The 14,263-nt window shown below is 39.4% G+C and overlaps 1 protein-coding gene across 1 annotated transcript; it reads right to left on the reverse strand.

The window, feature by feature from the left end:
• Positions 1 to 1,262: 1,262 nt before the first annotated feature.
• On the reverse strand, positions 1,263 to 10,759 carry MINAR2 (membrane integral NOTCH2 associated receptor 2). The gene is made up of 3 exons (XM_021540159.3): positions 10,390 to 10,759; positions 2,360 to 2,605; positions 1,263 to 1,561 (listed from the first exon to the last, which is right to left on the reverse strand). The coding sequence occupies exons 1-3, from the start codon at positions 10,612 to 10,614 to the stop codon at positions 1,382 to 1,384; spliced, it is 651 nt and encodes a 216-aa protein (XP_021395834.2). The 5' UTR covers positions 10,615 to 10,759; the 3' UTR covers positions 1,263 to 1,381.
• Positions 10,760 to 14,263: the final 3,504 nt, after the last annotated feature.

Here is a 14,263-nt window from a genome sequence, read left to right on the forward strand (position 1 = left end):
GCTGCTACTCTTTTACTGTTGTCTGCAGACCAGATTAAAGCAGTAAGCTTTTTTAGCTTGAATTTTTTCAGTCTGAATCTTCAAACTAGTTACAGTACAAGCTAGAGTAAGATCCAAGAAGTTACAGCACACAAAACAATCAGTCATGGACTAGACGAGAAGGAAGGAATGAAATACACTTGTCTGAAGATGAATTCATCTTGACATGAGTTAAAGCAGGGTAAACCTGCTGTAGGTAGGGCACATTCTAGAATTCTGAGGGGTTAGTATAAACCTTCTACCTTAGTTCTACTCGTGACTAATAAAAAAGTATTTTCTGGGGGACAAAAAGTAGACCTGGTATAACTTCAGCTTTCCAGATTATGTGCATCTGTGAGATTCCTGTTCAAAAGGGAAATCCCTATCTCAATAGTATTCATAGCTCCTTAAATACCAAATACAGAGGTATAAAGGATTTGCAGCATCCAGAGTATCTTTTCAGGAAGAAAATAATTACTTGAAGTTCTTGTCTCCCTATTCATGTAATTTTATCTCATGGTTTGATTCTCCCGAACTATTCTGAGGCATATTAATTTAATGGTCCATGTGCTCTAAACATTTAATTTTGTTCCTTTAATTTACAAAGATCCCTTTTCACAGCCTGGTTGTATAACTGCAATATTTTTAAGGTGTATTAATTCCAGTATATACTCTTGCACTCCACAGATTTTGTTGAAAAAAAAATTAATGTCACTCCATCTTTTGGGATGATAGAAATATCTTGAAAGAATATGACCTAGTGATGGAAGAACTTTATCACAGGTTATGGAATATTTTTTTATAGAAACTCAGTGATTGATTTTCTGTTTTTCTTCTCTGAAAAAGTGTAAGAAAATATTTATGTGTTTAGGCTGGCTTTTACTATGTGCTGCATCATTGCTGCAATGCACTCAGTGACTAAATAATGTGTTAATTTTTGTTTTATAATTCTTTGCAATCTCTTGAATTATGATTTATAATGCTTTTCTATATTCTAAAAATAGCTATCATAAAAAGACAAAGAGGATGGTAAGTGTTTATTAGAACAAATAGTCAGCTGGTTCTCTATACATGCTATATGCAACATACCACATACTGACTTAAATCACTAGACTAAAGAAGGCACTAAAAAATATAGAGAATAGTTTTGTTTTTAAATTATACCTGTAAGGAGACACTCAGCTATGCACAGAATATTTGTCTTTTTTCTGGGTCAATTCCTTGTGCTGTACGGGAATATTTTGAAGAAGTGGTGTCAAATTGTGCTTGTGACCAAAAGAAATGGAATTCAAATAAAACCAGAGAAGGAAATAATTTAATAAAAATATTTATTGAAAAAAAATTTCATCATCATTTGGCTAAGCTAAGTAAGTAAAATGCTAAGTATGATTACAGTAATTAGGATGCAAATGGCTAGTACCATGAGCAGAACGATTCGGCAATATTTTGAATGTTTTTTTTCTCGCTCCTTCTTTTTTAACAAGGTATCATATCCAGGAGTATAAATATCCCCCATCCAGAACTGCAGATCATTAGGATTTTCCTAGAAGAAAAGTCAGAAAAATTAAATTAGTTTCTCTCTTTTATACACAAAGTCATTAGAATATACCCAGAAGTATTTTGGCTATCATCAGACACTGATTAATGAATTTAAGACATCACAACACATATGCAAGACACTTTCACTTGAATGTAGGTTGTGCTACTTTCCAGATGCTGCAAATGTTCCACCAGGGAAAATTAAAACCACACTTTTCATCCAGGAACCAAAAGTAAGTAGGACAGCAGCCATTGAAATGTATTTTAAAACCCAGAACAAGCTATGTTGCCTTCTCAAGAAGAGATGTCATGCTGTATAAACACAGTTCTGGGTCCCCTTTAAGAAAATGGAACACCAAAAAAAAAAAAAAGTAATCTTAGATGTGATTTGTGCCAACTCACAGGGAGGCAGAATCCTGTATAGTGTGGATGAGACTGAGAAAAACGTATGTAATTTAATAACAGAATTTTGCTACAAAAATTTATAAAGTGATTCTATAGTATTTAAGTGCCACATTTGTAGCTCTTCCCTACATAATTTGAATTGTACAATGCTGTGGTTTAAGAGTTTCTCTAATCAGAGGTCATGTACTGTAAAATTGAAATTCCTGCAATCTCAGCAGATATGTGGACTTCTTTACTGATCAGACTCATGTTAGTGTCATGTCTGTAGCAGAAAATACCTCTACATTTATTTCTGTAATCCCACCAAAAGATCCAAGAGAGCTGCACAGTGGTTTCTGCACACACCACACAACTCACAGAAATTCACTTGCTCAAACTCAGCACAACAGCCAATTACCTTTATGTGGCTGGCCAGGTTAGAGTGCAAGGACTGTCTGTCATACTCTTGCACAGTCCAGGAAGGAGTCTTTTTCTTCTCCTCCCAGTCATCATCCACATGGATATCGCTGTACAATGGGTTGCTCTTGATTGTGGATTTCAGGGTGATGGGAGTAATGTGTTTCCCCAGGGATTTGTCTATTATTTCTTGACTGACCCTGTTCAAGTCTAAGCCTGGCAGCTCAGTGGCAGCTCTCTTTTCTCTCTGTAAGACACAAGTTAGATCAGAACCTGGCTTTCACTTGCATTACCTACAATACAGGCCCCCTTCCAGAATTATCACTTGTAATGCAACAGAATCATTTTAAAACTGAGCATGCAACCATTTTTCTCCTTCTGGCAAACTTCTACAGTGAGGGAGCTTGACTGCTCACTGGACAGATTTCTTTCTTCTAGTGAAAGGAAGACATCAGGTGGGTACAATCTGAACATTAAGTTCTTTTGCAAATGTGAACTGACATTATAATGCCTGCTGGAAAAAGGCCTCTGCTTTGGTGAAACAGTGCTATGGAGAGCTGCAGTAGAACATTATACTTCTGGTGGAAGTCATGGATATGTGATGCAGGAGCAAAGATGTAAGGACAAAGCAGAATGATCACAGAGGCAATGGTGTGTAAATAATATTCAACTGGAAATGCATCACTGATAGCAGGGGTGTGGCACAATTCTGTTCACACTCTTGAATTCTAGATCCATGTCAGGTCAAAGAGGGTCTTCATTCAACTGTCACAATTCACAGGTAATTAAATATCTGAGCACTTTCCCAATAACAAAAGCTGTTAAATAAGACCTTTTAGAACATGTGTGTGTCAAGGGAGGAAGAAGAAGAATAACAGCCCTGGTGGGATCATATTTTTTGAGAAGTCACCAGCTGCCTCCTAAAACAGCACTAAGGGCCTCTTTAGGGATCTGTAAAATAGTAGTCACCATACTTTTCAATCTGTAATTGCCTGGATGAATGCAATCAGACTCTCTAGTCCAAGTTATTCAAGATTTGTCCCAATCTTCTGTCACAATACTTTCAATTAACCTGTCACTGATCTTTGGTATCACAGTGTATCAGCTGGACCTGATTTTTGCTGAGCCTTTGCCTTACACTGACACCTCGCCCATCTTTTAGGATTTTAGAACCAACACAGAGCATATTCATCCCTCCGCACGAGTACTTTTATCCTCAGGAATTTTATGTTGAGTCAAGGAGAGCCTTGGCTTAACCCAGTGGCCCTGTGTCAGGTATGCTGGGAGGGGACAATACCCACCTCCCTCCTACTCTCAGGAATCACAAAGGTGTGTGCAGCACCTGCTGCATGAGGTCCATAAGGTAAAGTGCACATAGTAAATAGCCAGTGTAGAAGCTGGGTCCTGAGAAACTTATTTTCATTTAAGGATGACTTTCCCTGAATTTTTTACTTTTACTGAGATCTCCAGATGTTAAGCTACTGCAGGCTGGATGGACTTCAGCTGCAAAAGGGCTAGGGGCATGTACTGCTTTTTCTTCCACCTTTCTGGTGGGAGCTCAGGGCAGCTGATCTCCTGCACACTGACTTTGAGAACTGCTTGGACACCTCATCAAGTCCATGAAAGTCCCTAAGATGAAAGCAAACTGTTGGCTTCTTCTGCTTGAATAATTTTCTGTCCACTTGGTGAGCTAGTAAATCCATTTTCAGTGGAAGTCAGCTGCTGTGTACCATCACCTACTTCATGACTGCAGTGTCTGTGGGCATGTATAGATTTGTATACATTACTCTGAGCCAGGCAGTTGTAGAAGGAAGCATAAAAACTGATTTCCTTCAGAAAGTGAAGGTGGAAAAGAGAAAACAGCAGACTTTGTCTAAGAAACTCTAGGAGGAAGCATCATGCTGGCATTCCTATCACTAAATCCTGCAGAAGTGACTAAGCATGTTTCCCATCAATAACTGCCATTAGTAGGCGGGTGGATCCTCAGTGACCTCCCATCCTTCTGTTAGTTCATCATTTCCACATGTCATTTGTTAGCCTCCACACATCCCCTGATAATTTTACTCTCTGCATTGCAGTTACAGCTGGCACTGAAGCCCTCTGGGCTGTACTGGCCAGATTTCAGCTGAGCTGGTGTTTTTAACTGCCTTTTCTTTCTGACTGCATTTTATTTACTTTATTTCTTATTTAAGATTTGTCATGACCTTAATGCCTCTTCCCTCAGGCTTGTAAAATAGTTGAAGTTGGAGAACATTTTGTTGAAGAACGCGAACTGTCTCACCAGGGGTTGATTGGTCTCCCTAGGCTAAAATGTTGTGAAAAGAATGTGACTTGACATAAATTTTTAAAGCTGTTTTACATAAAATACTCCAAAACTTGGAATAGATGGCATGATGCAAAAATCTGTTCATAAACAGTGCTTTGTAGCAAAATTTTTTCACCTACTGTCTGAAGTACCTTTCTTTTCATAGGCATGAGGAAAGTGTGGTGGCTTGGAGCAGATATAGAGAGGGAATCAACTGGGAGGAGCAACCAGGTTTTATCATGAGAGCGAGACCAGAATTTGGGGTAGGATATAGTTTGCAGAAATGTTAGAGAACAGACATTCAAGTGACAAACTAATTGGGTGAATGTACTTGAGTACAGCAGATGCTTGCTTGTGAAATTTCTGCATTGGATATGTACTACAGACTAGTTTGTTAAAAGTAAGGACAAAAGCTGGAATGACATCAGATCGCAAAAGGTTTAAGACAAAGATATCATACAAAGAAATATGAACAACATTGCATTAAACATATGCACTTCTAGAAGCAGAGAAACATAAGGTTAGATAACAAAAATATGCTTGCTAGTATTAATTATCGAAAAAGCTACTTTTTTACATTTTCTTTTAAGATTCAAAACATATCCCAGTCTTTGTCACAGACTCTGACTCATGCAGCAAATGTTCAAAGAAAGAGAAAAGTATTGTAAATTTAGGTATCAATAACCATTACAGGATTCATACTATATACACTGAATATAAGAAGACAGTGTGAATGAGGCTGGAACAGAACAAATCAATTCATGTTATCAGTTCATGTTATTATTCACCGAATGGAAGAAGAGAACAGCCAATACTCAAAGAAGCAGTAATTAGGAAGAATACTGAAAATTGCAGATGAAATAAGTTTGTGAAATACTTATTTAACAAGCTGAAAAGTGCTCAACTCTACAAACACATAACTGTGTTTCGTCTACATAACTCATGAGCAAGAGAATTGTTATAACTGGTTAATAACTCATTTTTCACTGAGAAAAAGATGTTCCTCTTTGACAGACCCAGAAAGCTGTCACATACAAGTACTAGTATTCTGTCAAAAGCTCAGAGATCTATAGAAGGTTGATGTTAGTTCCATTACTGAACATGTGCCTACTCCATGTTTTTTTCTTGCTGATTATTTCATAATGCAAATTATGCATACCTTACAATACATACAACTAAAATTATAATTTAGTCTTTATTACTAGGAAATATTTTTATCTTGACTTCATCCTTCTCTCCCCACTTCTGTTGTTGTTGATAGCACTGAAACAACCCAAGAGCCTAACCATTATTATTGCAGCCTGTGATACGAGGTATCACTCATCAAGCCCTGGACATCAACAGTTAAGGCTAGACCTTGGTTTCAAGCCCATCTACCTGAAAGAAAACAAGAGGCAGATTAAAAAATTAAGGAAATATGCTCCCTGGAACTCAAGCTTTTCTTTCCTTTCCCCCCAGACGGAATCAGTTTCTCTGTTCCTGTGGGCAGCCCCAGTTTCCACCTGATGTTGGCAATGATGCTCAGGGAAAGTAAGAAATGCTGTTGATGGGCAGCTACAACTAGAAATTTTAACCAAGGCAGTCCTACAGAAATTTACAGACACCAAATACTACAGGATTTGTTTCATAACAGCATTCTCAATCCTAATGACTAGAAGGATGGTCATTATATTTGACAGTAGTTTGTTTAATACTATAACCCTCTGTTGTGCAAAAACCATGTAACAGATTGTGGAGGGCCCTCCCTGTACTAGTGAGGACATTCTTCTGATGTAGAGAACTATTTTGAAAGCAAACAAAAGGTCTGACAGACAAAACTTCTAGGGTGTAGCTAAGAATCTCTGTGGTAGGTGTATCAACTGTGTAGGTATTACTACATTTGCTGCATTTGGAAAATTAAAAGCTCTTTTGTTATGGAGAATATTAGCACTTGAGAGCTTCATTCAACAAATCACATCTCATAGGAGATGCAGTGGAAAAGCAGTCGGGAAGGCAAGGATTAACCAAAGGTACATAAGGAGATAAGGAATACAGTAGGGCAGACAGCTCACATCAAAGGTTCCTGAGAAGCCTGAGCAGGTCCAGACAAGGCTGCAAAGGTGATTAGAGGATTGAAGCATCTCTACTTGTTCAGTCTGGGGAAGAGAAGGCTACAGGGAGACCAAGTAGCACCTTTCTAATATATACAGATATCTGACAAGAAAGCTGAAGAGAGAATTTTTACAAAAATAAGACAAGGGAAATGGCTTTAAACTGAAAGAGGGTGAGTTTAGATTAGTTATAAGGATGACATTTGTCTCTGTGAGGATGCTGAAACACTTGAACAGGTTGCCCAGAGAAGTTGTGAATGCCCATCCCTGACAGTATTCAAAGCCAGGCTGTCTGGGGCTTTGAAGACACCTGCTCAAGTGGAAGACATCTCTGTGTATGGCACGGGAGTTGGCACCAGATGACCTGTAAGGCCCCTTCCAACTCAAATTCTATGATTCTAGAAATGAAACTTAAGGAAGGAAATGAAGGAGATCTGGATTCCTTGTCAGAGACACTAAGGCAGACTCAGGTTGCCTTAAACTTAGCCTCAAAACTGAAAAGCCACCTGACATGGGCAGGAAAGAGATGGTTACAAACATTTCAGCCAAAGTGACAGAGACATTTAGACAAAAGTGAATATTCATATGGACTATTTTAATTGCACAATATTGAGAATACTTCTTGTAATGAATTGTTTAGTTTAAAAAGTTTTTTTATCTGTCATTGGCAATGCAGCTCTGCAGGGCTGTGCATTATATAAAAACTTTTCTACAGTCACAGACCAAGGCTCCTGCAAACCTTGCTGCTGGCTCTTATTGTGGCCATTGGCAGTTGTCTAGGGAAGAATAAGGGAGAGAGTGGAAATATGTAATTCACATTTGAGCCAGGGGGCAAATAAGTGATTCTAACTCAGCACCTAACTTACAGATTTTTAAAAACCCTCTTGTCTTGGTATACTTAATATAAAAGCAAGGATGGGACACAGGCATTAGCTCATATGTAAGGCTCAAAAAACACCATGCCAAGAAGTAGCATGCTGCTAAGACTGAATGCTCTCTTCTGTCTTCCAAAAATAGGGGGGCAAAAGGGAAATATGAACAAGAAAGAGAAGTCTGAGAATTGCACAAAACTACCAGGCTGACTACAGGGGAGACATGCATGAGAAACAGATATGGAGGATTAATCATCTGGTGTGTGCTGGGCATTAAAACATATTGTGGGGCAGAGAGTCCAGCAGGACTGGAAATTGTCAGGGTGAGCAGAATGCAGTCAGCAGTGATACATTTGCAGGAGAAAGTCTGTACTTTTATGCTGCTTTTCACAAGAAAGGGCCAAAATTCCTGGACTGCTTTATGGTTTGTTTTAGTCAAAGTAGACTATGAAAGTACATGCTAAGAGGAGAAGCTGTTTAGTTTGCCTGATACCAAAGACGAAAGTGAGGAGAAAGACAGCAGTTTTTTGTCATTACATGAAGCTGCTTTTTTAATGGAAACAGATTTTAAAACTTAAAGGTTGAGAAAACACAAAAGCATTTCAGTGCTTTTGAATATAAACAATCTCATAATAAAAGTTTGGGAGAGACAAATATACCACTAAGCAAACACTTTGCATAGGGAGACTTGAGTAGCATTAGTTTCTTCAGAGAATATTAACTTCTAAAGAGGGAATTTAGGCTACTCTCAAGGTTTAATGACTTTAGGAATCTTTACATCATGCACACATGTTGTGAAATTAATTCTCTCTCTCCTCCTCCCATTCCCCCTTTTTCTATTTCTGAATTAACTAACCCTTGACCCCATTATCTCTCTCATCTTGATGTGGAATATGTTATTCCTGCACCATTAGTTGTCCACTGTGCGATCATGTTTTTGTCTAATGTCTGGAACTCATCAGTACTTTTCCCTTTATTTGATTGTCAGCAAAAGGAGAAAAAGAAGGCAAGCTCCTAAGGGAGAGAGAATGGCACAATGAATTTTATCTGGACAGCTTGAATTCACTAATGACTACACTAAAAACTATAGACTGTATCCTAGGTTTAACACTTATACAATATACCACTTTTCAAACTCCATTTTTGGAGTCATGGAGAGTACAGACATTTCCTTTGTAACAGCCATCCCGGGATGGGACACAGAGTTCCAGGAAAACCTTCTCGCTGGTGGCAAAAACGCAGAGCACAAAGTCAAAAAGCGCAGGGCTCCCTACATACACATTTTGAATCCTCCCGCAGCTCTGCAGCCCTGGCTCGGTGACAGCGCGTCCTGATTGACAACAATGGGGAGAAGGATCCCTGCTGCGGAGGAGGCTCTGTGTGTGGCTGCCTCCCTCCCGCACAAAAAGGGGGGCTTAGACGGGGGAGGGGGTGAGGCCAGCATTGCACCATAGCCCATAGCTGGGGATGCTGCAGGCTCTTGGCTGCGGCCGGCTGCATGGAGCATCACGGGCGGCCGCGCGTTCCCCGCCCCGGCGCTCCTTGGGGAGCCGCCAGCAGGGATTATACAACACGAGCGGAGCGGCTGGAGGCGGTGGACAGGCACAGGGAAGGGTGGATAGCGTAGGGAAGGAGCTAGGGAAAGTAAAGGGGGAGCATGGAAGCGGGTGTCAGACTTCTGCAGTTGGAAGAGGACTGGGATGGGCTCTGGGAGGGAGCAAAGGGGTTTAGAGAGGTGATGGGGAGAAATGTCTGAACGGGGAGAAGCGCAATAGGAAGTAGCTGTGGGAGACTTTCAGCATCATTCTCCCTTCCCCCACTTTCAAATTTTTTTGGCTCTTACTCCTCATTCCCCTGGGGAATCAGACCCCTACACTAAGGATCCTGAGAATGTAGACCCTTCTCCATCACTCCCCTCACCCCCAGCCACTTATGTATGTCTCCATCCCTTGACAAGAACCAGACCTTGGAGCTTTTGCTCGTGCTAGGGGTGGGGAAAGGCGAGGGGCTCCCCGGGCAGCAGGAAAGGAGCACTGTGGAGCAGCAAGTGGGGCCCAGAGGGGTGTGAGCTGATGCAGCTGTACTGCTGCTGATCCAGACATGAACTTCTCCTCCGCCAGCTCCAGGGCCTCTGCTAGGCAGTGCACATTCACGTTTTTACCAAGAAACTGCTGCTACCTCTATATAATAACCTGGATTGATGCAGTCATCATGTTTCACACTTTCAATAGTTGTCTTTCAGTATACCAGGAAGGACAAAGTTGAATGAGGGAAAAAAAAATAAGGAAAATAAAAAGGAAGTTATGGGGAGCTATGTAGATACATTCATTTGTAGCAAGAATCTCTAATGTCCCTCTAATGTGCCTTTTCATAAAGTTTAAGGGATATGGCTTTACTTTCAGTTTCAAATCTGGGGCTTTTCTTACTTCAGAGAGTATATTCCACACACATCTTTAGTACAATTAATTGGTATTTGACTTCAGTAGACATTCTAGAAAATGCAACGAAAATGTTACAAAGAACAGAAGAAATCCTAATGCACTGAAATAAAGTCAGTAGACCTCCCTGAAGAGACTAACTCTTCTCATGGAGCCTGATCCTCACTGATGTCCATGGGAAAATACACAGGAATATTAACAATGCCAATTAAAGAGATGCAGGAAGCTGAAACCACAGCTGACCTGTCACCACCATATAATTTTTCTCCTGATCCTTAAAACAAGGTAGAAAAATCAGGAAAATATCAGCCTCTTTTAGACCTTACCTGTAAATAGACCCTGTTGTGCCACCGCTGCACTCCAGGAAAAGCTGCTTCTGGGAATTTTGCCCAGTTGGCTGGTAGAAAGGCAGAGTTTTTCACTAAAGATTTAACCTCCAGTTGCAGAAATTTATCAGGATGGTTGTTGTTTGGCAAAACGGAGAGGTCCATGTCTTTGTGCTGTAGAGTAATAATGAAAACAGCCCCAGCTTCTGCTTCCTGGCTGTGCATGCTCTTTCTATTATTAATGATGTGAAGAAGGATACGACAGTTTCCTGAAACTGTATCTGACCCCTGTTTGGTATCAGGCTCACTTATAACATCTACCAATGATAAAAGATTGTTTAGAAGTGGCAGAGCAGACAGGAGAAGTTTCTGTAAGTGCCTGGCTTAAGTTTTCAGGTTCAAGATCTATTTTGATAGATACATATGTGCTCATTAAAACTAACTGAGTAACAGTGAAGAGATGCATAAGACACTTAAATGCATACCAGCACTTCCTCGAGTTATCTGCCAAAAATGTCAAGCCTACAATACTTCAAAGTAACATTTTTTTCCCCCGAGAAAATTAGAAGCAGCTTCCCGTCAAAGCAAGTCTTCCTTTTCTGCAGCAGCACCAAGAGGCTCCATTGTGCTGTGTGGGTTGGTACCATTTACCACAAGAGCTATGACATGCATTTTTTTTAGGGTCAGGGATTTCTTTCATAGTAAATTCTTCTTGACCCTGGGAAATATTAGATTGTTTCAAGTAATTGATAACAGAAGTTTTCAGGGAATTGATTCTGCTCCCATTCAAATGCAAAAAATTCACTGTAACTGGTTTGAATGATACGGTCTCAGCCCCATCACCTTTATTATTTTATTTTGAGATTTGACATTTTCATCATAATTTTATGAGTCGTAAGTCCTTTTGAATTTCAGCAAATGAAATTCCCCTTTTCATTATGGCCTCTATGTATGACTAGCAAATGTAGCCTCTCCATTCTTATTTGAACCTTTCCTTAAAATATGTATGTTTTCTAGGATATATTTCATTTTGATGAAATGAAAATTTCATCATATTTCATTTTGATGAAGCTCCCCACACAGCTTATCCATCACCTTCAGGATTTTTTAAACTGTCTCAGTTTCTTTTCGATCTGAATTATCAACTTTTTAATTCTCATCTTGTAAGCCACCTATCTATCTCCTTGCTAATTTATTTTCCATTTTCTATGTGTTGCACTGTAATTCCACAACATTGTTTATAAGAATACAGCAACCATAAAGGAATACAATGCTCATGTTGTGGTTACACCAATTCCAAAAATAGGAAAAATTATGTCTTCCCTTCTGAAAACATCCATCCGTTTTTGCTGCCTCTTTCCCTGCTATTCTCATAGCAGCAGTAACTCTCACAGGGCTAATAACTTCACTTCTGTGACTGCCAGTTGCAAATTCAGTGTCTCATAGGAATGGTTCAGGCTATTTTCATAGCTATAATACTTGACATTTACCTACATCAAAGTTTTTCAGTTAATGTCTTGAGTGATTGTCTAATCACTTAGTTTTGTGTTTCTTGCCAACTGAGGCAGGAGTTAACCAGGAGAGCTTTATGTCACCTGCATAGACAAAGATCTCAGTTTTTACTCTTCTTCATCCCACAGATGAAAATGCCAAAAAACCTAACTCCTTAGGGAACCATACTGCTGACTTCATCCTGAAAGATGACCATTTTGCTTCCAACCCTTTAATCACCTTTCATGTCATAAAGATTGCTCCTGTAGTCCTGAATGCAGTTTCTTGAATATCCTGTAATACTGAACTTTGTCAGAGATTTGTGTGTCCAGCAGATCCTCTTTGCTCCATTCACAATTGCAGCCATGCTGACTCTCACCCAAGAGCACATGCTTATCCAGGTGCTCAAGGATCTTACTTTTTTCACTGGCTATTATGGCAATCTGCAGCTCAAGGGGTTCCCTTTTCCACAGGCAGAAATTATACTACAGCCTGACAGACTGAATCTTTGCAATGACAGCTTGGGCACCATGGCAATTTCCCAGTTGTGTTATTCCAATATTCTCAGGTGACTACAACGCTAGATGTTGCTTGCATTGAACATATTTATTTAGTCTTACTTTCCTGTACATTTCCTTCACCTTGATCCAACTTATCTGACATCTCTGCTAAAAGGAACCTTGCAACATTTCATCTGGAAAAGCCAACACAAGTAATTAATTGAGTTTCTCTTTCACTGCTTTATCACTCCTGAGTGTCCCTTTCACACTTGTGCTATCAGATGGTCCCACCATCTCCCCTTTCAGCTTCCTGGTTTGGATATATTTCAAGTTCCCTTTCTATTAGTTTGTACATCTTTTTTACAAACTTTTAAAAATTATTTCAGAGTGATTCTAAGTTTCTTTTTGTAATCGATCTGTTAGGTTTTAGGGCCTCCATTGGTCTCACGATGCAGGCAAGCTTTCTATTTTCAGTGTATTTTTGGAACATGCAAATGGCTGTTTTCCTGTCACTGAAGAAGATAATGAAAACTGAATGGAAAAAACCTGAAACAACCCAAAATGTAACCCACTTCCTCCAGAAAAAAGCAGCAATTTCCCTTCAGAATAAATGACAATCCTATTAAAATTCAGGTATTTCTTTAAGAGTTATGAGAAGTGGTAGCTATTGTAACTTTTGATCACTGCTCTAGCTAGTCAGCACATATGTGTGAGGAAGGAGGAAGTAAACCTGCTGTGCACTAGCCTAATACAATCCCTGTGTACCACTTAAATCCCACTTAATCCAACAAAATAGGGTATATGTGGTAATTAGCAGAGAGGCCAACTCTAGCCCTTAGGAGCCAAGAGAGAATTTCACCTTTACATGGCAGCTGAACTTGATTGATTTGACACTCATTTGTTGAAATGTTGCATATTAATCAGGCTGGAAGGAAAATATGTTAATGCAGAGGGATTGTTCTTGAAGAAGAAATAACAAATTAAAAAAAAAAAAGTAAACTCTGGACTATCTATGCCTGCATAAGGCTATGGCTTGCCTGAAGACAGCTGGAAAGGGTTGTCTGCTGCCACCCAGGTTTATGGAAAACTCTGCCCTCCCCACAGCATGCTGCAGCTCAGGCCATAGGCTGGGCGTATTTTCTGACCAAAAGGGTATTTCAGTCTGCACTGCTCCTCTGAATGATGATAGAATATACTGAAGCAGTAAAATGAACTTGCTTTCAAATTCACAGGTATATTTGCTATTTAGACAAAAAATTATTCACACACATTTAACTAGTAGTTTTGTACTACAGATGCGAAAGGAATCAGAACCAGACTTATCAGCACTATAACATCCTGACCAAAGTATAACATCCTATAACTTCCTGATTTCACTAATTACATTTAAAAAAAAGGTCATTTTAGACCACAGCTGTCTAAATCCATCCCTATCTCCCAATGAAAAGTACTTCCTTTTTATGATCTTCTTATAGAGGTGATGGGAAGATGATTTCAGCAGCAGTCACTGATTTGTTTTTGACAGATACAGCCAAAGTTAAAACACACTTTTAAAATTTTGTAATTAAGATGACATTCTTGTTAGTGAAATATTCAAAATCCTCAGAGCATAAACATTTAGAACTGTAAGGGTGATATCACAGGCTGATAAAAATTTTCCTCTGACCCCGAGTCTGGAGGCATCTTTTCCTTTGCTTCATTTTCAATTGTGATTCAAGTGTGTGCAGGAGTATTGCCAAGATCTGGTGCTAAGTATGAAGAAAATTTAAAATAATAATTGCTTCTTTTGCCTGACAACTACAATAATTCTATTAGACTTTTAAACGTGCCTCTGTGACTTTAAGTAATTATGCCCCAAAGCAACTGAATTTTCTGTGCATTGA

This window comes from Lonchura striata, chromosome Z, assembly GCF_050655825.1.
Source record: "Lonchura striata isolate lonStrDom1 chromosome Z, ASM5065582v1, whole genome shotgun sequence".
Taxonomy (NCBI): Eukaryota; Metazoa; Chordata; class Aves; order Passeriformes; family Estrildidae; genus Lonchura; species Lonchura striata.

What these genes read in the sequence shown, in the direction of transcription:
- MINAR2 (XM_021540159.3), bottom strand. Translation starts at nt 10,614, where the DNA reads ATGCACAGCCAGGAAGCAGAAGCTGGGGCTGTTTTCATTATTACTCTA. An exon ending in ACAACAGGGTCTATTTACAG is followed by an intron (nt 2,606 to 10,389) that starts GTAAGGTCTAAA and finishes TGTGTCTTACAG; the next exon opens with AGAGAAAAGAGAGCTGCCAC. An exon ending in ACCTGGCCAGCCACATAAAG is followed by an intron (nt 1,562 to 2,359) that starts GTAATTGGCTGT and finishes CTTTTCTTCTAG; the next exon opens with GAAAATCCTAATGATCTGCA.